General features: G+C 37.8%; 2 protein-coding genes across 3 annotated transcripts; one reads left to right on the top strand and one right to left on the bottom strand.

Annotated features, from left to right (window-relative positions):
- Nucleotides 1–581: 581 nt before the first annotated feature.
- LOC106752807 (uncharacterized mitochondrial protein AtMg00240-like) lies at nt 582–962 on the bottom strand. Its single transcript, XM_014634580.1, has one exon. The coding sequence runs from the start codon at nt 960–962 to the stop codon at nt 582–584; it is 381 nt and encodes a 126-aa protein (XP_014490066.1).
- Nucleotides 963–3,654: 2,692 nt separating this feature from the next.
- Nucleotides 3,655–22,822, top strand: LOC106752870 (probable helicase MAGATAMA 3). Of its 2 annotated transcripts, none has more exons than XM_014634641.2 (20): nt 3,655–4,203; nt 4,300–4,453; nt 4,948–5,081; nt 5,175–5,384; nt 5,576–5,767; nt 6,701–6,736; nt 7,531–7,616; nt 7,843–7,887; nt 9,030–9,141; nt 9,213–9,318; nt 9,652–9,749; nt 17,256–17,363; nt 17,443–17,535; nt 19,473–19,526; nt 19,910–19,968; nt 20,066–20,150; nt 21,268–21,636; nt 21,928–22,050; nt 22,143–22,229; nt 22,461–22,822. In XM_014634641.2, exons 1-20 carry the CDS (start codon nt 4,102–4,104, stop codon nt 22,671–22,673), a joined length of 2,466 nt encoding a protein of 821 aa, XP_014490127.1. In that variant the 5' UTR covers nt 3,655–4,101; the 3' UTR covers nt 22,674–22,822. The 2 variants fall into 2 exon arrangements, with proteins under 2 accessions (XP_014490127.1, XP_014490126.1); XM_014634640.2 differs by having other exon boundaries at nt 7,840–7,887.
- The last annotated feature ends 115 nt before the right edge of the window (nt 22,823–22,937 follow it).

The following is a 22,937-nucleotide window of genomic DNA, read 5'->3' as shown; positions in this document are numbered from 1 at the left end:
AGCCTCTAAGAGCTTAAGCAAGAGATATGTGACTTGTTGTAAGTGTTTGATAAAAGGCACAAGAGAAAAGTTTTATTGAGAATGAAGCGTAGCATATTGAGTTACAGCGGAAGCATAAATATATACAAAGGGAAAAAAATTAAAAACGGTTACTGTAATGCTGGGGCGTTACAGTTACAACAAAAACGGAAGAGATCTGTTAAGATCTTTATCACCCTTTCTCAAGATGAACATGGATATTATGTATGTTTAGCTTGGAAAGAATAGTGCTAAAAGGAGAAGGATAAAGGGACTTGGTGAAAATGTCAGCAACTTCATTGGCAAAAGACACCTGAAGAAGCTTGATAAGACCATCTTAAAGCTTTTGTCTAGTAATGTGGCAGTCTATGTCTATATGTTTGGTTCTTGGCAATGTGGATAGCATAATTGTTGTCACAATAGACTGAGTAAGGAGTTGGGCATGGTATATGTAAATCTTTTAAAAGATATTGCAGTCATTGTAGTTCACAAGTTAAAGAAGCTAAAGACCTTTATTCGGCTTCAGAAGAGGATCTGGAAACGGTGGTTTGTTTCTTTGACTTCTAAGAAATAAGAGCGGTTCCAAGAAAGACATAAAAACCAGAGATGGATCTTCTAGTGGTAGCACAAGTGGCCCAATCAGAATCAGAGTATGCATGAATGTGAAAGGAATTATTAGCAGCATATAACAAACCAGGACCAGGAGCGTTCTTTAAATATCTAATAATCCTCATGGCTTGTTGCATATGAGGTTGGCGAGGAGTAGAAACAAACTGGCTAAGTTGTTGGATGGCAAAAGCAATGTCCGGTCGCGTATTGGTGAGATAAATTAACCTTCCAATAAGACGATGGTAAGAAGAAGGATTTGTGAGAAGGACACCTTCATCAGCATGAAGTTTAACAGAAGGATCAGCAGGTGTAGGAGCAAGTTTACATCCTAACATACCAACTTCAGAAATCAATTCAAGACAATATTTTCTCTGATTTATACACAATCCAACTTGAGATTTACCAATTTCAAATCCCACAAAATATTTGAGATCTCCAATGTTTTTTATTTGAAACTTGTTGTGGAGGTGATCTTTGACAGTAATGATTTCAGACAAGTTATTTTCGAATAGAAGGATATCATCAACGTATACCAGAATAATGGTATAGTAGAAGGAGAATGTTTGATAAATAAAGAATGGTCTGCTGAACTTTGTGTATACTCGATAGAGAGTAATTCTGATGTTAGTTTGTGATTCCAATTTCTACTTGTCTAATTTAAACCATAAAGAGACTTTTGAAGCTTGCAAACAAGATTGGGAGTAGAAGGAGAAAGACCAGGAGGAGGGTTATATATCTTCAATTAAATCACCATGGAGAGAGGCATTGTCAACATCCAATTGATACCATTGATTGATAGTAGCAAGAGCAAACACAAGACGAACAGTGGTGATTTTAACAACAGGGGAGAAACTTTATAGTAATCCAAGCCTTCAGTTTGAATGAAACCTCTTACCACTAAACGAGCTTTATATTTGTCAATAGAGCCATCTGCTTTATGCTTGATACGATAGACCTAACGACAACTGATGGGTTTCTTACCAGTAAGGAGATTAACCAAAGTCCAGGTTTGGTTTCTTTCAAGAGCACAAAGTTTAGAATTAATAGTTTGCTGCAAACATTCAAACTTGTTGGCCTCTTTAAAGAAGGATGGTTCAACTTGTGCAGAAATATTATGACAAAAAGAAGCATGGTTAGAAGAGCAATTAACATAAGAAATGTATAGGATACGAGGTAGTATGGGATGAGGGAATGCTAGAAGAAGTACCACATTAGTAGTGATCTAAATACCTAGCTCTACTTTTGTTTCTAAGAGAAACTCTTTGTCCAATAGTAGGAAGAATGATGTTATCAGAAGTATGGTTAGAAGTATTACTAGTTAGGTAATTTGTGGCAGTGGAAACAGGTGCCATACTAAGATAGTCAAAAAGAGTAACATCAGAAATATCATCATGTGTAGGACGAAGGTGGAGTTAAAGAAATTTGATAGGGAAAAATATGTTCATGAAAAATGACATTTCGTGAAACAATAGTAGAATGTAAATGCAAATCATACAGCACAAAACCTTTGGTTCCATATTTGTATCCAAGAAAAATGCATTTGTTACTTATAGAATCAAGCTTTGTGCGACCTATAATGACACAGATGTAGTATGATAAGCATCCAAAAACTTTCAGATTTGATAACCTTAAAGTTAGGGTCTCTCTTTTGCTAGTGTAATGAAGTGGAAGAGATGTGTCTCTTCGTCCATGGTAGGCGATAGAAGGGACTACGACTCGAGTGTCGCCTTTCCTTTGGTGAGGGGGTAGAAAGGTGGATCTCTTCGTCTTTAACAGGCAGTGGAAGAGATGTGTCTCTTCATCCACGGTGGGCGATAGAAGGGACTGGGACTCGAGTGTCACCTTTCCCCTAATGAAGGGGTAGAAAGGTAGTCACCTTTCCTCTTGCGAGGGGGTAGAAATGTGGATCTCTTCATCTTTAACAACCGGTGGAAGAGATGTGTCTCTTCGTCCATGGTGGGCGGTAGAAGGGACTAGGATTGAAGTCTCGTTTTCCTCTAGTGAGGGGGTAGAAAGGGATAAATGTCTCGTCGTAGGGTTCTAGCTCATGTTGAGTTTAGAGTTGATGCGAACAACTTAAGGAACAGGGGAGATAGATCTGAAGCTAGGGTGGAGGACCACCGAACATTCTATTTTGGTAAATAGGGTGTGGGGAAGTTTGGAAGAAGACATACGTCTATAGAGATGGTTGGTATTGGCACGAGTTGCTTGTAATGGAAAGATTGAATGGAACTAATGAGTTTATCGTGATTCCTTAGAAGGGAATGTATGGGTAGTTAATGTATTGTGTGTCATAGACTTACTATGTGTGGTTCTATTTGATGTGGTGGGATTGTGGTATAGACTTAACATCTAAGATATAAATATTGTATTGATGTTTTGAGGTTGATTATGTTAGCTCACCATACATTTGTTTGTTTTGTTTATGTCTGTGACAATGATTGTATGCCGTGTTATACGAAAATTCTGATTGATATGCATATGTTGTTGGAACAATATGATTGACGAGAGAGAAATTTGCATAATCTAAAATTTATTTATTTTATGAAAATGATTAAGGATTTGTGTTAAACTATTCTTTCTTGTAATGGATTTGGATAAATAATATTTAAAGTTGTAATAGCGATACTTAGAATAAAAGTTTAATTATGATATGGGCTTAACCATTTGTTTTTTAATATTCTTTACTCTAAGTGACTCCAGGTCGTTACAATTTATACCATTATATAAAAAATCCATAATTTTGGTATATACATTTTTTTTGTAATTTTTTTTTAATACATACTTTTTTAATTAAGATAATTTTCTTTTCAATTTATTTAACCATTATTTTAACTTAACTATTTTTTAAAATTAAAATAATTATTTATAATAAAAAAGCTATAAATAAATATAATATAATAATAATTAATATAATTTTTGTAAATATATATATATATATATATATATATATATATATTTTTTTTTTTTTTATCACACAAAATATGAACACACTTAGCTAGGATTCCCTAAACCCAACTCGAATAAGAGTTTTCTTGAGAGTGTCTCATCAACTAAGTTAAACTCAAACTGAAGACATACATTACAACATTAACAACAAGTCCTCCTTTGAAATCGGAGAAGGCTTCTCTAAACCCTAGCATTACAGCAGCACTTTTACGTCAGTCCTGAAAAACTTTTTACTGTTGCCCACTTCGCTTCTCTTCCACAACTTTCATAGCGCTTTGCATCGCGTTGTTGTCGTTGGTTTCCTCGGCGTTTTTGTTGGAGTAGTCGTGCTTCTTCTTTATGAATTTGTAGTCGTGCTTTCGCTTTGGTGCTACTGTGACAGTTTTCTTTGTTATCTACAACTGAGACAGAGGTATATGATAGAAGTATATGATATATTAGTATAGAAAAGGTGGACACAGTAGCGATAGCTTGTATTTCCACTACAGTTGGAGGTTTGCTTCCCTTTTCCCTCCATCGGTGGTTATGGCAGTGGAGAAGGAAAAGCTTCAGGAAGAATCCGTAATCCGGCGCTTCTACAAGATTATTCTTAGTTGGGACTACCTTGCTCTCCTCAAGGAATCTAAGGCAATTCACTTTATTCCTTACTATTTTTCTTTTGTTTCTGTGTTTTTTTCTTTTTAATTTGCTTTGGTAATGTCTTTTGGAATTTGCTGTTTTCAGAAGCAGAAGGAAGGGACTGCAGAGTCGACACTAGTGAAGGTGAAGAAGGTGAAGAACCGGTATACAGACGTTGAAGACTATATTGCAACCTACGAACCGCTCATCTTTGAAGAAGCCAAATCCCAGATCATTAAGGAGAAAGAGGAAGAAGAGGGTATCTTTAATTTCAACTATTTTTTTCCGTTTTGTTAACAGCCTTTGTCTAAGGTCTTTAGCCCTTTCTATACTATTCTTGTTAGTTGGGTGGGAGTGACTGACTTTGTAGCACTAGTCACAGGACTGTTAAAGCCCTGTCTAAGTTGCTGTTTTCCCTTTCTCACTTCAATTTAAATTATAATTGGTTTGCTTTTCATGTTTTAAAGTTAGAAGGGTCCACCAATGTAGTGAGGTATGGTTGACAAATAAATCTCCTTCTTAAGCACATAATGAAAGGTTCGGTTCTGAGTCTGTGTTAATAGAGAATATCTATTAGGAGAGACTTGTCCTTTAAATAGAGTTTTGGATTAGTCTTTTTAGTTGTCGGCTATGAGAGACTTCATAAATCTTTGGATTAGTCTCTAGCACTCTACTGAGATATCCTAGGGACCAAAATAAAAGTTTGAAGGGTCTCTTTGCTTAATATTTTTTTGTTTTTGTTTGCCTGACCAGTGACTGATTGGAAATTGGGGGTGGTAAAAAGTTGGAGTGAGGCAGATGATTTTCATTTTATAGAATTTCCGTGTGAAATTAATGAGGGAGAATCAATATCACAGAATGATCTTTTGCTGCTTTCCAGAGATAAGGTACTACCAGTGATGAGAAGTTATGTGTTTTGGGTTTTGAATTTTTTGCCTATTCCAATTTGAATTGATGCCTATCTGTATTTGTCGCTGCAGTGTGTAGATGGAAAAAGATTACCTACTGTGTATGCATTTGCTTTGGTGGAACATGTCCGGAAATATTTTGATACCCGACTTGTTCGAGTTAGGCTCTATCTTGCTGGGGAGTTCTTAAAATATAATACAGATGATGTAAAATCTTGCCCTAGGCTGTTTAACATGCGATCTCATATATGCGAGACAGAAAGACAGTTATATTTTATGAAGGTAGCCTATTCTATCATGTACTTCTAGTGATATCAATATTGTGTGTGTTTCGTATGTAAGGCTGCCTTCCTTGATTAATTGTATTATTAATTTATAATAGAAATATAAAGGTTTTCAGATTTTTTTTCTTAACAAAAGGCATTTTCTTTTAAATTAGCTTTTGCCGTTGATCCAATGTGAAAATCATGCAGCAATGCAGCTTATCTACTATTGCTCGTGAATATTTGGCTATTCGAACTTTAGGCTGTCTCCCGTACAAGGATTTAATATTAAGTGCAGTTGGAGAAGATTTTGGCACAGAAGGCGAGGGATGGAAAATCCCAACACCGTTGAGGGAATATGTTGAAAGTAGTTTTAATCAGTACCAGCGTGAGGCCATTACAGTAAGTTTTTTATTTTAGAAGTTTAATAAAGTAAATAAAACTAAAACTTGTTCATCAACTCAGAGGTTTTTTTTGTCTTTCTTCTTCTTTTAACCAATCCAATGGCTTTTTCTCTTTTTTTGTTACTGATATATAGTTTGGAAAGAATAAATGCTGGATTATGACACGAGGGTGGCATATTTGCAAGTTTGGATTTCACATTTAGTTAAAGGATATACTACTTCAAACGTATTATGATGCATAGCATATCATTCAGAGTTCTGTTTTACTTTTTTGCACCAAGTTTTCTCAATTTGAAAATGCTCCTTGTTTTCCACGTTTCTTTTCTTCTGTACTTGTTAAAGGCTTGAGTTTTTCCAATTTCAATCTCATCTTAATTTCTTTTGGTTTTGATATAGGAGTCAGAAAAAGAAATGTAGGAGTAAATGACATCCAAAACAAACTACCTAATATCTATTTTCAAATGAACTGAAACAAAAACTTAAATCATGCCTTTATCTCCCCATCTTTATAAATTCTTTCTCCTTTATTATTTTCTTTCGTCCAATGAAATTCTTATCACTCTTTTGGAAGATAATGAGCTTTTGTTGATGAACCCTTTTGAAAGATCTTTTAAAAAATTTAAAAGCTATGTTACATTTATAATGTCTGAACAAATTCTCCTTTCACAAAGTGGGTGAAGCATAATAGTTTAGCTAGGAAAGAAAACCATTTTATCCCTTTAGTTTAAAGTATATTCAAGCATGCACAATTGTTAGAAAAATCTACACTGCAACATATGCCATCATAATAAGTTACAAGTCAAACAAGAAAGAGGAGAAAAAAGGAGAAAAAAAGAAAGTGAAGATTGATCAGAAGTTTTCATTCCTTAATAAGATGTAAAGTTCTTGTAACCTTTATTCATTCCATTTTAACATTTTATCTCTGTTCCAGGCTGGTCTATCATCAAAAGCCTTTGTCCTGATACAGGTAGGTCTCTATTTGGCTTTTTTCTGTTCTAAAATTCTTTTAATGCTTTTTCATATTTCCCTTTTCTGTTAGGCAATGCATGGTGTTATGCTTATCAGTTATGGTGAATTATTTTTCTGAAAAGACTTGTTGGTTATATTTGGGAATTGGAGAAATTTATTTCAAAGAACTGCCAATTTGAAATAGTAAGTTCTCACTGAATAGAAAGAAGGGGACCAGAGGCAGCAACATGGGAGGATGTGGCAACCATATGGGGTCACTTTTCAGATTTCAACCTTGAGGACAAGGTTGTTCAGGCCGTAGTGTGTAATGATAGGATTATGAATGTTTATGTTATGAGGAAAGTTGTTAAAAATAAAACATAGTTTGTTATAGGTGGTTTGGGCTGTCCAGGTGGTTTGGGCTGCTATGTCTCCTTAGTGGGAAGACTATATATAGGTGTGGTTGTGTCTTTTAGAAGGGACATGTTTTATTAGTTTGAGAGGCTGGACAGGACTAGTTGCAACCTGTGTGAAGGGAAACATTTTCCCTTGGTTGTTATCTTGTACTCTGCTTGCATTGGAATAATAGATACGTTTCCAGTGCTGGGTGTTGATAACACTGGTGTTTTTGGGTGTAGAACTAAAAGTTTTAGGTTCCTTTTAATCCAGAAACCTAACAGTTTTTCTATCAATCTTATTTGTTTAACTATCCTCTTGCAAAATACCTATGAGACATCTGGGTTTTTATCAATGTAATGTAGTCTTTTTTTATAATAAAGAAAATTGTAATCGAGCCTAACCAACTCCTTTCAGGGCCCCCCAGGGACTGGGAAGACTCAGACCATACTTGGGATTCTAAGTACCATTTTGCATGCAACTCCTACAAGAGTGCATTCTAAGTAAGCATAATATTTAGTATATGTCTGCAGTCTTCTATTTCTAAAAATTCAGTTTTTTGTTTCAATTGTTGTCTTCAGCAAAGCATTGCGTTAGGAGTGTGCCTGATAGAAGTGAGATTTTGAAGCAAATTTTGCTTCTACCAAGCAATTTATGGTCATATTTATGCTTAGTCTTTCTTTCTCTTTATTCATACATATGCTTATTGATATTTTCTTTTGGAAGCAGGACCTATGAGCTAAGGCAAGGACCACAATTATCTACTGAGGAGAAGTAAGATTTGCTTTGAAAATATTTAGGCTTTACTTGGTTAAGAAAACTTCTTGCCACGGATGTTGGTTATTTCCAGTGATTCTGACATAATATTTCTTTTAATTCTCCATATCCACCATCTTTTGAAATCCTTATCTGTTATGTTCATTATTAATCTCTTCTTGCTTTGTGTTATGCATGTTTGCTCTCTTGCCATGCCTACCTTCAAGTAGTTCATAAACAAATGTTGTGAATCAAGTAGAAGTGCAACAATAAGGGTAAAATTTGATTTTTGTATTATATCATAAAGAAAATAGCTGTAATTCAAGTTAAGTGCACTTTTCCTTGGTTTCTCTTTCACTTTAGATGGTTTAATTTTATATCAACATCCTAAGAAGCTGGGAAAATTGTTTAAAGCTTATGACAGTTTTTGGACTTTGGCTTATAGAAGTAAAGTGCTCTGGATGATTCCTTATTTGATATTTGCGTTGTTGGAGTATGATAAGAGAGAAAGAACCTATTGGCTTAATTGTACTTTAGAATTCTCCAAGGTCCAAATAAAGTATTTTATTTAGAATATTCTTGAGGATGTTTTCAAGAAGTTGTTTTAATTAAAGTACAGTTCTAGATGATTGGAGTATTAGTCACATAAGTCAGTTTACTTAGCTGATTTTATGAATGCAGGTCCATAGCAGAGTACCCTTCCAAACTGATAAAGTTGATTTTAACCTCTATAGTATCTCTTGCATGTTGGCTCGCTCTTTTACCCTTTTTTGTAGAATTCAAGAATAATTTAGTTTGGTTAGATGATGTTCAACAAGAGCCTTGTAATATTAGGTTTCAAAGTACATATCTTGCAAAATTACCTTGGGATGGTGACCACTTCTGTCCCAAGATCAACTAAAATAAACCGCAAATGGGTTTTATACTAGCATTGTTAGTGTTGAAATGTAATGTTATTTTATTATTTCTTTTATATATACATACCAAGCTTGTGTTGCCTCTTTTTGCAACCTTTATATATACATTAATCAAAAGCACAACAGTTTATGTTGAATACACTGATATTTCTCCATTTTATTTATTCAATTTTTAGCAGAATGCACTTTTCATATTCCATCATGCTAGAAGATTTTATTTTCTTTTCCCTTTTCCCATGACAGAAAAAGACATTGGGGACTAGCTTCTCCATGGCTTAGTGGTATTAATCCAAGGGATAGTCTGATGCCAAAAGACGGTGATGATGGCTTTTACCCAACTACTGGAAATGAACTAGTAAGTACTCCTTTCAATGGTTAAAATTGTTGATCTTGCAAAATAACATCTCTAATGATGGGTTTTATCAGAAACCTGAAGCTGTAACTTCAAGTCGTAAGTACCGTGTAAGAGTGTTAGTTTGTGCCCCATCAAACTCTGCCCTTGATGAGATTGTGTTGAGGGTTCTCAATGGAGGTATAAAGTTTCTTCAATGCATTTGTTTGGGAAAAAGAATTTTTCTTTTTGCATTCATTCCCTTGCCATGATTTTGACCCTCTTGGTTTTGTGTTTTTAATGCGGGTGGGGGTTAAGATTTCAACTAGGACACATTGACTAGCGAGGTGTCACTGCTATCTTGGTTGTGTGGCCAGGCCTTGTAATTAACTATTCCATATTATAAGCAGACTGAACTTGACCTAGCAATTTTATTTTCTACATTCCCCTTTTAGTCTTTTCTTTTTAAGAATTCTGTATTTTATACTGTCTTATCATGATTGCATATTTATTTTTATTCATGGATGTTCTTAGGTGTACATGATGAAAATGACCGTGTTTATTGCCCTAAAATTGTACGGATTGGTCTCAAAGCACATCATTCTATCAAGGCTGTTTCCCTGGATGAACTTGTACGTGGAATATTAGACCAAATGTGTTTCAATTAGCTATGCTGCCACCATTATTCTATAATCCTTCATATCACTATTGTAAACCTTTGTTATAATGCCATGACTCAGCAGGTCTGGAGGGGAACTTAGTTATTAATTTAACGATTTTGTTAACATCAACGCTTGGGTCTGGAGGGGAACTTAGTTATTAATTTAACGATTTTGTTAACATCAACGCTTGGGACTGACTGATTTGCGCATCTAAAAGTGGTAAGTTTTTATTGATAAAGAAAACATTTGTAGTTAAAAACTATAAAATGCAATATTTTTTTCTTTTTCAATAAAAACTTACCACCACTTTTAGATGTTAATATTCAACCCTAAGGGGATGCTGACATTCTCCTAAAATGAATGAAGAGTCTTGATATAATGAGTGATATTGTTAGAGATTCTAGTAAGAATTCTAACTCTCTCACACTCTTCACTCACAGAACACCAGCACAACACAGGATGTGATGAAAAGAATGGGTTTGTATTCACAAGAAAAGAACAAGAATACAGAATAGTCCAGGAGCTTAACCTCCTTTCACTAGGTTCAAAGACCGGTCAGCCAATCAACAAAATGTCTAACTACTAACTGATACAATAAGAGATCCTTTTATAGACCTCTTTCCCGCCCCCCTACTTAACTGAATAGCAGTTAAGTCCTCTGCTTCCTATTTTTCCTTTCATAAACTCTCCATGTTCTAACATCACTTCCCCCCTGGAAACTGACCTTGTCCCCAAGGTCAAACTCGGGGAATTGTTCTTGCATCAGCGTCCTATCCTCCCACGTTGCATTGTCCACCCCGCCATCATGCCACTCAATCAGTACTTGTTCCCGTTGTTCTCCTTCTTGCTGTTGAACCCTTCTATTCAACACCCTAGCTGGCCAGCACGTCGGACCTCCTATCTGCAGATCTGCCAGCAATTCAGCTTCTACCTGCTTTGTTCCAATCGCTAATTTTAGCTGCGACGCGTGAAAAACGGGATGAATTCTAGCATTCGCTGGCAATTCTAATCGGAACGCCACTTCTCCTATCTTCTGAACCACTTTGAACGGTCCATAGTATCTAGCCGTTAACTTCGGATGCAATTTTACCGACATTGATGTTTGTCAGTGGGGTCTGATTTTTAAAAATACCCAATCCCCCACCTTAATGGTCACGAGTCTCCTCTTCTGGTTTGCTTGCTTCACCATCGCATCTTGCGCTCTAGCCAAATGGTATCTCAGTTGTTGCAACGCTTCATCCCTGGTTTGTAACTCCTGGGCCACGGCTTCTACCAACGTTTCTCCCGGAATGAACCTTGATAACGTTGGCGGAGGTCTTCCATAGACAGCCTCAAACGATGTGCATTTGACAGCCCCCTGATAGCTGGTATTATACCAGTATTCTGCCCAGGGAAGGACCACGTTCCACATCTTGGGCTGTTCAGAACAGAAACAGCGTAAATACCCTTCTAACACCCGATTCAACACCTCAGTCTGGCCATCGGTCTCTGGGTGGTAAGTTGTGCTCATCCGGAGATGGGTGCCCTGTATTTTAAACATTTCTCTCTAGAATGCGCTGAGGAATAATGGGTCACGGTCACTTACTATCGTCTTGGGAATCCCATGGAGCTTAACGACTTCTCTTACGAACGCTTCAGCTACTATCCGAGCAGTATAGGGATGCTTGAGCGCGATGAATTGCCCGTATTTGCTCAATCGATCTACAATCACCAGTATGGCATCATAGCCTTTGGATTTCGGGAGTCTTACAATAAAATCCATGCTAACGTCCTCCCAAATAGCTTGGGGAATTGGTAGCGGTTGCAACAGGCCCTGCGGTGATGCTGTCATGTACATGTTCTGTTGGCATACTAAGCACCTGGCGACATAATCTGTTACTGTCTTCTTCATCCCAGTCCAGTAAAGTGATTGCGCCAACCTCCTGTACGTTCGGTAGACCCCGGAGTGGCCTCCTGTCGGTGTTGCATGAAACTCAGCCAACAATTTCTGCACCCACTCAGATTTGGCCGGGATGACCAATCTTCCCTTGTAGTGCAATCTCTTGTTTTCAAGGGTGTAAGCAGGATATTTGTTTGGATCCTGAGTAACCCCTTCGATGATTTTTCTTCAATTCATCATCTTCTTCCACTTCCCGCATCACGTCCTGCAAGTCTTTCCAATATGGCCTCACTATCCCCATCAACTCCACTCGCGTCTCTTCTCCTTCAATCTCGTCATTACCTTTTATCTCCCCTTCCCCCTTTCGTGATAAAGCATCCGCCACCCGGTTGTTGGCCCCTGTTTTGTACACGATGTCAAAGTCGTAACCAAGAAGCTTGGCTATCCAATGTTGCTGCGCTTGGGTCGTCACTCTCTGTTCCAACAAAAACTTCAAACTTCTCTGGTCCGTGTGCACCACGAACCTGCGGCCCAACAAATATGGCCTCCAGTGTTGCACTGCCATTGCTACCGCCATCAGCTCTTTTTCGTAAATCGATTTTCCCAATGTCGTCTCTGATAAAGCTTTGCTGAAATAAGCCATCGGTTTCCTCTTCTGGGTTAGCCAACCCCAATTCCCGTTCCCAACGCATCGCACTCCACGTGGAAGGGTTGTGTGAAGTCCGGTAGCGCCAATACTGGTGCCGTGGTCACCGCTGCTTTCAATCTCCCCATTGCTACCTGTGCAGCCTCGGTCCAAGTAAAACTCCCCTTTTTCAGCATCTCCGTGAGGGGTTTGGCTATTTTCCCATAGTCCCGGATGAATCTCCGATAATAGCCGGTGAGTCCCACGAACCCCCTCAAAGCCTTCATTGTTCTTGGCTCTGCCCACGCGAGGACTCCCTCTATCTTCTTCTTATCCATTTGGACCCCCTCTTCCGTTATTACATGCCCTAAATACCCGATCACCGGAATCGAAAACTTGTTGGGAACAGTGGCACGGTTGAGAGCGCGATAGTCGATGCAAAACCGCCAGCTTCCATTCTTCTTCTTGACGAGGATGACCGGACTCGAGTAAGGACTTATACTCGGTCGAATGATTCCTGCATGCAGCATCTCCGACACCTGTGTCTCAATTTCTTCCTTCAGAACGTGGGGATAGCGATAAGGTCGAAAATTTATGGGGTCGGTGCCTTCTTTTAAGGTTATCTGGTGTTTCGTTTTTTTATTAGGTGGCAAACCAGGAGTTTCCCGAAATACCCCTGCATGTTGCTTTAAAACTCTACCCATGTCCTTTTGTTGTTCTTCAGTCAACTCATCTTCGTCATTCTTCACCTCGCTCCTTCCCTCCTTGCTCTCCAAACTCCACACCAGTGCCCACGTCTCCACCTCACTCAACTTCAGCAACCTATCGGGTTAGACCACCCTCTTTTCCAAAGTGGGATCGCCTTTAATGGTCACCCTTCTTCCGGCTTGTTGGAACGCCATGGTGGACTCCCTCCAGTTGAGTGTAATTTTCCCCAGCTTGGTCAGCCACTCCACTTCGAGGATCATGTCGACACCTCCCAGCTCGAAAAGTTAAAACTTTTCTTCGATCACAACACCCCCCATTTCGACCACGATTCTCGGGCAGCACCCGCGAGTCCCCTTCTTCTGTCCGTCTCCCAGACTCACTTGGTAGGGAGGAGTATCCTCCTGTGCCAACAGCAATTCGTCCACCAGTCTTCGACTCACAAAATTGTGGCTGGCGCCACTGTTGACCAAAATCAATACATCTTTTTCCCCTACTCGCCAATGCAACTTCAGTGTTTGGGGTTGCGTCAGTCCTCCGGCAGAAAACGCCGAAAGCTCCATGCATGGAGTTTCGGTTTCGAACCCCGACTCCTCTTCACCCCCTTCTTCGTCTTCCGCCAATAGCAGCACCCTCAAACTATTCTCAGTGCACTGATGGCCGAGGCTGAATGGCCCTCCACAGCGAAAACATCTTCCTTCTTCCCGGCGTTTCAGATACTCGGGGTAAGGGAGGTTACGCGTGTTTCGCCCCCTGTTCACTCCTCCTCCGCCATTCCCGTTTCTCGCCGTAACATTACTCGTCACACCCTCGCGCTTCACCGACGCAGTACTTTCGGCTGGACTGGTTCTCCCTGAATTTCCTCTTTGCGGTTCGTTCCTGGCCACCACCGCTCCTCCGTCAGAAGGTCACCCCCATGTAGGGGGGTTCTTGGGTCCGGTCCATCCCAACAACCCTAGTCCCCGAAGCGCCTCTTCTATGTCTCTCGCGATCTTCATCGCGATCATTAGATCACACAGGTCATGTTGCCGCATCTGACATCTCAACTCCTCTCGTAATCCCGCCAAAAAATATCCCAATAGTTGTTGATCAGAGAATTCCTTCGTCTGTCCCGCCAATGCTTCGAATTCCCGTACGTATTCTTCCACGGTGGCCGTTTGCCGAATCGCCGCCATCCTCTCAAAGATCCCTCCACGGTGTCGGTTCTCGAATCGGATCAACAATGCTTCTTTCAACCCCTCGCACGTTTGGTCTGTCGCCTTATCTTGCCAAAATTTGAACCAATATCCGACGCTCCCTTCCATATTGATGTGCACCACCTCCACCTTCTCCTCTTCAGCCACCCTTTGGATCGCGAAAAATTTCTCCGCCCTACTAATTCAGCTTAATGGGTCAGGTCCTTCAAAGGTAGGCAATTCCACCCTTCTCCTCCAATTAGGTAGCGTTTCTGGTCGCTCCCCACTTCCACCCTCAGGGCGTCGGCCACCCCCATTATCGTTGACGGACGTCTGGCTCCCGTCCTTACTTTCTTCATGGTTCTTGTTGCGATTCCCCATCATCCGCATTAATTCTTGAATGTCTTTGCGCATGGCGATAGATTCTTGCCGATTCGCCGCTGATTCCGCCTTCATGCCATCCACAACCATCTCAATGTGCCCCAATCGCCCCTCTACTACGTTCATTCTTCCCTCCATTGCACCTTCTCTCCTCCGCCAAGATCTGGCAGGTCGCACCACTTTGTTAGAGATTCTGGTAAGAATTCTAACTCTCTCACACTCTTCACTCACAGAACACCAGCACAACACAGGATGTGATGAAAAGAATGGGTGTGTATTCACAAGAATACAGAATAGTCTAGGAGCTTAACCTCCTTTCACCAGGTTCAAAGACCGGTCAGCCAATCAACAAAATGTCTAACTACTAACTGATACAATAAGAGATCCTTTTATAGACCTCTTTCCTGCCCCTTACTTAACTGAATAGCAGTTAAGTCCTCTGCTTCCTATTTTTCCTTTCATAAACTCTCCATGTTCTAACAGATATGAAGTTAGATGAAAAAGGCTCCAAAATTTGTTCCTAACAAAACATTGATTCTTTAGAGTTAATTATGCTGGTGAATGTGTTACTAGAACCTGTGAAATAGGTTATACTTCATTTCTTTTTAGATTACTTTAGCTTCTAATCATCCTTCCTATTAAACTATAGGAAAGATTGAGATTGAATTGAAACTGTGTGTTTCTAATACAACATAGATATTTTATTTATATTGAGAAAAAAGAATTAGTACAATAAATAAAAGAGATTTTACATCCTCTAATATTAAAGATATGATATCTGAATAAATAAAAAGGTTTCCAATAATATGTATATATAATCTATATATGTTTGATTATATAGGATTTGTTCTTTATTTCTATAATGATAACATTCCCCCTCAAGTTGGAACATATAATCATATATGCTTAGCTTTTTCCAAATATACTTGGTCCTCTTAGCAACTTGGTAAATATGTCAACTAATTGTTCACTAGAATTGACAAACCTAGTGGTGATGTCTTAAGACTCTAATTCTTCTCTTATGAGACGACAATTTGCCTCAATATGTTTGGTTCTGTCGTGCAAGATAGGATTAGAGGCAATGTGTCTTGCTACCAAGTTGACACATAAGGTGCATTTCAGAACTTCATTCTAATATAAGCTCACAAGTGACTAATGTCATTGCCATGTAATATGCTTATGGAGATTTTATCACAAAATTTTGTTTCTCACTTTTCCACATGTTAAATCATTTCAATAAAAACACAATACCCTGAAGTGTCACTTGGTGACCCTGCCTAGTTGGTGTCAGGATATCCAACAATTTGAGTATTTCACATATCTTCAAAATGAGGGCTGGCCATGAGGCTTCTTAATATACTTTAGGATCCATATGATGACATCTTGATAGGACCTTGAGAGTTTATGTTAGGAAAAAAGAGATAAAAAAAAACAGGACATAGGGTGAGGGAGGTTGTTAGTTGGTTAGACGGTTGGTTGTTAGGTGAAGTGTGTATCTGTGTGAAGGGAGGATTGCTCCCTTGGTTGCTTACGAACATAAGTCTTTGTTACCAGAATAATAAAACAGTTTGGTTCTTTGGTGTGTACTGCGTGTTGTGGGTGTTTTGAAGTGTGTATCTGTGTGGGTTCAGGGTTCTTGCTGCCAAGAATCCTATCACATCTCAATGGTCTTGACAAGGAGAGTTTAAAATTGACTTACTAAGGTCATTGTAAAAGCAATACCTGGACGAGTCACAGTAGGTAATTTAGCATACCAACTAACCATTTGTACTGAGGATCAGAATATGGCTCTCCTTAGTTGGGTATAGGTTTGATACCTAAATCCATTGTTGTGTCCATAGGCGCAGCATTTCTAGAATGTCGAACGTAAAATTTCTGACATATGACCAAACCATGCACATATTGATTGCTTGATACCATATAAGGACTTGTGTAGACACCTACATATTAGACGACTTTTCATAAGCAACAAATCCAAGAATATGCCATGTCGACTTCATCAAAATCACCATTTAGCATTTTTTATTTCAAGTTGTAACGGAGTCCAAAGTGAATAACTGCAATGGAAAAGAGAAGTCTAATAGAACCACCTCCTCTTTGTCCACAAAAGGATCGATAATATGCTAAATTTAATATTGACAAACGTGCACTATTCTGTATGCTTTTGATCAATAGATATCCATGCAATGTATCTTAGCTCAACATTGAGAACTATGCCTAAGGTGTATTGGCACTTGAAGATATTGAAGCTTCATCACTCACTCTGCACTAGGACTGAAACTTTACATCAGTTGTGGGCAAGGATCTCTGATCAATGAAATGATTTACCTTCATGTTCAGGCTTCATATATCTTATAATTGGGTCATCTATTCATATGATGTTATTAACTGAAAACACGTTTGTATGTAGATTTCAAGCCCAAAACTTGTGCATCTGTCGTGGCTTTATTTATGATGTGTACCAACCACTGATGATATGGTGATCATTTTATACAACTTTTTTGGAATGATGTTCTTAAAGAAAATAAATTTGAGCATAATAGATATTTCTTGTATTTGGTTCACACCCTAGCAATTGCGACAGTATTTTAACTATTGAATTGGTAGTCTAAGCATTACTTAAAGGATTGCTGTTTCTATTGCAATCTGTATTACTAACACACTTCAAATGTAATTGGGTTGAATTTAAAGGTTGAAACTTTTATATGCAGATGAAACAAAAACGTTCTAGTGCCAATAAATCATCCACCAATAAGCAGAGTACTGCAGGAAGTAATGATGACAGTATCCGAGCTGCAATTTTAGATGAGGCCACTATTGTATGTATTCCCACACTTTATGTTGAATGCATAAGCAAAAGCAATCTGATTTTCATAGTATTTTCTGTCTTCTTGGCAGGTCTTCTCAACTCTCAGCTTTAGTGGTTCCCATGTTTTCAGTAAACTAAATCGTGGATTTGATGTTGTGATTATAGATGAAGCAGCACAGGCTGTAAGTGTCAAGTCCTTTTAGTTGCTGAGTTACTATTGCTTATAATATAAACTAACTTGACAAAGTTTGATCTTAAGAAGTTGCTGGGGTACCTCAAAATATTCCAGCAACTAATTTTTATTTATTTTATAATTATAGTATGCAGATGGAATAACTTTCATGAACCAATAATCCCTGAAACTTAGGCTATCATGTGAAGACATAAAAATGATTTTATGTTTTAAATCTTAGTATCTCTTACTTGCCCACACCGGAGTCCTTTGGGCTTTAGCTGTGAGTAATGCACAGACCCAGCTGTATTGTGCTAGAGTATAACTTTTCATTAGAAAATAATAGGGGAGGAAAGGATTGAACTCTAGACCTTATGGTCATAGTGACTGATAATATCCTATGAACCAACTATCAGGAAAGCTTAAGCTGAGGTAAAAAATAGAAATAATTTTAGATTATAAAGATAGAAATACTTTTAGATTATGATGAGTTCTTAAATATTTTGGGGCTGGAATACAAATTTTTTTTGCCACTTGGAGTAAATAAGCTACTGAGGACTAAGTCTAAAGTCTGAAGTATATCTGAAATCCCTAAAAGTCTTTGTCACTTGAGAGGGCCTCTTTTTCTTTAGTGAAGTTTTTCAATGGGACTGTTTTTTAATAGGTTCTGAAGAATTTTGCTTGTTCTTGGGGTTTTACTTGTATCACAATTCAGATCCTCCGGCAAGCTAAAACATGCTCATTTTGTTGTAACACTTCGCTTATTTATTTTTATAAAAGAGTAAAATTAAAATGTATTTCGAGTACAAGGGATCCACCGTATCACAAAAGTAAATTGCAAAAAGGGGTGGAGATTAAAGGTAGAATTAATACAATTACAGACCACAGAGGTAAGCCAGTGGAAGATTATGATGGGACTAGAATAGTTAAAGACCACTAAGGCAGGGGATTAATCACTATATAAGGATGACACTGATAAGAAATGAGTGTCAAAGGAGAGAGCTCCTGTGGTTGGGAATAGGTTGTTGATATTTGAGAATTCAAAAGTTGAGGATAAAAGATAGGATTGCTTAGATAAGGCAGTGGTAACATTTTGAATTTGGTTTCTGTTGGGTAGTGAAGAAAGGCATTTCCTTGAAAAAAGCAACATTAAAGGAACTAAAGAATCAATTTGTAGGAGAGCAATAGGAACTTGGGTGTTATGGGCACCTAAGTCCCACATCAAGCTGCAATATGGGATGCTTGGTGAAGTATTCAAGTGTTTGCTTTTGCCCCTTTGATGGCCGACTTTTGAGAGAGTTACTCAAATTCTTAGGTACTTGTCAATTGGCATCAGACCTCGTTCTTGGCGTCTCAAAAAGGGTTACCCACACAAAATTCTGACCACTAGGAGCCCTGACGAATACAGGAGCTGAATGAAGTGTCACTGAGTTAAGTGTCATACAGATAAAGTCATCAAGATGTCAACTCTCAGGAATGGCGCTTTATAGGAACTTGGGTAGTATATGGTGCCTAAGTCTCACATTGAGCAGTACGACATGGTGGAGTATTTAACTCTTTGGTTCTTTTGAAAGTAGGTTTCTCAAGTACTTGGATACTTGTCATGGAGTAAATGTGGTCTCCCAAGTCAAGAACACCCAAGAAGAGAATTCGATGAGCAAGATGAATTTATCTTGGAGAAATATCCTACATGAAACAAGTAGAACCAAATACACAAGGAGGAACTTCGTAACAAGATTCTTTAGGAACAGTATTTATTTACTAAACTAGACTAATAACTAATCTTTTTTCCTAAGTTGCAATGAAAATGGGCAATCTTGGAAAGTTGAAAAGGTTTATTATTATGTAGTTTCAGGCTGTATAACTTATTTTTGTAATGAGCAGATTAAAGATTGTCAATAACATCTAAAACAATGTTGCTTATTTTATTTCAACTCTTTATGACAGGTGGAGCCTGCAACTCTTGTTCCGTTAGCCAATCAATGCAAAAAAGTTTTTCTGGTACTTTACATCGCTTATCCTTGCATTACAGGAACCTACATCATTTTACTTTTTACCTATCGTAATATATGTGTGAACAATATTCTATATCATGTATAAAATATAAATTGAGGAAAAACAATGCATTTTGACAGCATGTGTGAAGAAAGAAAATCCATTATTCATATTAGCTCTTAATCAAAACAATGTGAAATGGTATACAGCAATGGGATTGATAATTCTTGTCTGTTAATTACTAATGGTTAGACAAAGGCCTGGACAGTGGAAATATATTTATACAATTGTTGAACCCTTTTAAAAGCTTGTTAGGTTACAGACTTTTTAAGTAATTTTGACTAATGTTGTCCCTATTGAGGCTACATTTTGTTGCAACATTTTTAAAGGTTGGTGATCCAGCTCAACTTCCAGCAACTGTAATTTCGGACATTGCTAAGAATCACAGGTAAACAACTAGTTTTGTGGTGATTATGATTTTAATACATTAAACCATTCTTTTTTCTAACACATGAGTTATTGGCTTTATTGTTTCATGAATTAAGATATGGCACAAGCTTATTTGAAAGATTAATGGAGGCTGGTTATCCAGTTAAAATGTTGAAGACCCAATATCGAATGCATCCTGAGGTTGGTGCATACTGTTAACATGTTCTATATTAGCTAAGAATATGGCTAAAATACTGCTCGTAAGGTGTGGGCAATCTTTCCCCCTTTGAATTAGATTTTGGAGTTTACTTAGGCCGTAATTCATTTCTAATGCATGTTAAGCAGAATCTTGCAAAATTAATTTCTCTAACGTTGTTTTCGTGTGGCCAAATGAGTTCAATTGGTTCAGACCTAAGAATTGCCTCATTTGCTGGGGAAATACCAGGGCCATGTTGGCTCTGTTGCGTAAGTGGTACTATAGTGGTGGATTTTTTAGCAAAATTTAAGTGCAGTAGAATTATGGTTTTGAAGGAATGACATTTAATGATGCGTAATCAAGAAACTGAGCGAGGCAATATTTTAGATTGAAGAATATAAATGAGAGACAGTACAGGTTGTTTTAAATTGAAGACTTACAAATGGAATATCTAGAGAATATTCCAGGCTACACTTCTACTGTTCCTAAACTATTTTTCGTAGCATTTGATCTTGATATATTCCACGTTACTAATAGGCCCACAACGAAGGTATATATGGAAAATGATGCAAGAATTGTGCTGGAGGGAGAAGGGAGAGTAGTAAGCATTTGGAGGGGGATAAGCTGGAAAGTTATTTTGGGCAGCCTGAGGGAAGTTCTTCCCCAGGATAGGGAGGGAGGGGGTTTGGGTTTGTTTTCCTTAATTACCATTTTGCATGGGAACTTTGATCTATTCATGGTTTTATCTCTATTAAAGGTCTCCTCTTTTCCACATTTTAATAGACGATTCTCCTCTATTTTTTGCTTCATTTCAATATAAATACTACTGTGGTTTGATTCAAATTCTGTCGTGTACCACACATCTAAATCCTGTAGTTTTTTTCTCTAGGATTTGATTGCATCACATAACAGAGAATATAACCTGCTCCTGTTAATCAGTTTTATCGTGTTCCATCAAGGGATTATGTTAATATCATTAGTATTTGGTCATTGAGTTGTTTTTCTTTTTTATTACTTTTCTATGGAGAAAACTCATCATTATATTCTTTTTTATTACTTTAATCTTTTTTAAATTTCCTGTGAATTTTTCTGAAGGGGTTTTATTATGTAATGATCGAACAGATAAGAAGCTTTCCCTCCAGGGAGTTTTATAAAGACTCATTGCAAGATGGGGATGAGGTGAAATCACGGACAATACGGGCATGGCATGATTACCGCTGCTTTGGCCCCTTCTGCTTCTTTGATATACACGAGGGAAAAGAGGTTCGACCATCTGGGAGTGGTTCATGGATAAATATCGAGGAAGTTGACTTTGTTCTATTCTTGTATCAAAAACTGATTTCACTCTATCCGGCACTCAAATCTGGTAACCAAGTTGCAATTATATCACCCTATAGTCAACAAGTCAAGCTCTTCCAAAAACGTTTTGAGGAGATTTTTGGAATGTCAGCTGAGAAAGTAGTGGATATATGTACTGTTGATGGTTGCCAGGTAAACTAGCTAGTGTTTATTGTATGATGTCCTTCATGTTCATTTTGACTTTTAATTGCTGATTATTTAACAGTAAATTATGCAAACTCTTGAATAAGGTTTTAATTGTTTACCATCTGGAATTCAATAAACCTGTCATTTGCAAGACTAAGATTACGAGTGCATAGATAGCTGGTTATGAACTGTTACCATAGACCTTCATTGTGTAATTTGGCTTGATTAAATTATAAATTTAAAGTTTTAAAAAACGTTAGGAATTGAAGAAATAAATCATAATTTGCTCTCTTTCAGGGACGGGAAAAGGACATTGCAATATTTTCATGTGTCAGGGCAAGCAAAGATAAAGGCATAGGTTTTCTAGAAGACGACCGACGGATGAATGTTGGGATCACTAGAGCAAAGTCAGCAGTATTGGTACTATGTCTTTTTTGTTAATGTGATGAGTTCATAGATTTCATTTGGTCCATACACCTGAATACCGATTCATTTTTATGTTGTTGATATAGGTGGTTGGATCTGCGTCAACATTAAGGAGGAGTAAACAATGGAACAAACTAGTGGAAAGTGCAGAGGAAAGGAACTGTTTATTCAAAGTAAAGTCATTTATATGTATCAATACATGAATTTGATCAAGAATTTTAATTGAGCCTTATTGATCAGAGTTTCCACGCTCCATTAGTACATGTTCCTTTTATCTATAATGTCTACATAAATATTCGTTTGTTGGTCCACCTGAATCTATGCTAATACATTCCTGGTTAGATTATGGAACCAAGAAAATTTTTCACCAAGCTGAAGACGAACTAAACAATTTTCATCTGCAGGTTTCTCAACCATATTCATCATTCTTCAGTGATGACAGTCTGGCCTCCATGCAAAAAAAGGTGGCCGAACCATCTCAGTTGATTGGAGCCACTGATACAGTAGATAATGATGTGCAGCCTAACACTGCTGCAACCTTTGATGATCAAGCACAAGCTGAGGACAATGAAGATGGCGACGTGGACATGAATGATGCTGGTTTTGATGAGGATTAGGGTTAGTTGAGGTGTAGAGTGTTTAAGTGTAATTTATGTCGTTTTCCTGTCATGAGAAGGAAAAATGATAGTATTCATTTAATGCATAGTCACTGAATTTCTACCAGGTATTTATTATATGCAAGTAAAAATGCACAGTTTTTTTATTAGGCCTGTTTTGCCGTTAAATGAAATTTTGTATGCTTTATTTCCCCATGATAACAAGTTTGAGGATGAAAGCAATTTTAAAGTTACTTTATTAAGTTGTACTATTTAAAGAAGAAT

Source organism: Vigna radiata, unplaced genomic scaffold (assembly GCF_000741045.1).
Source record: "Vigna radiata var. radiata cultivar VC1973A unplaced genomic scaffold, Vradiata_ver6 scaffold_48, whole genome shotgun sequence".
NCBI lineage: Eukaryota > Viridiplantae > Streptophyta > Magnoliopsida > Fabales > Fabaceae > Vigna > Vigna radiata.
This window is presented reverse-complemented; position numbering and strand designations above follow the sequence as displayed.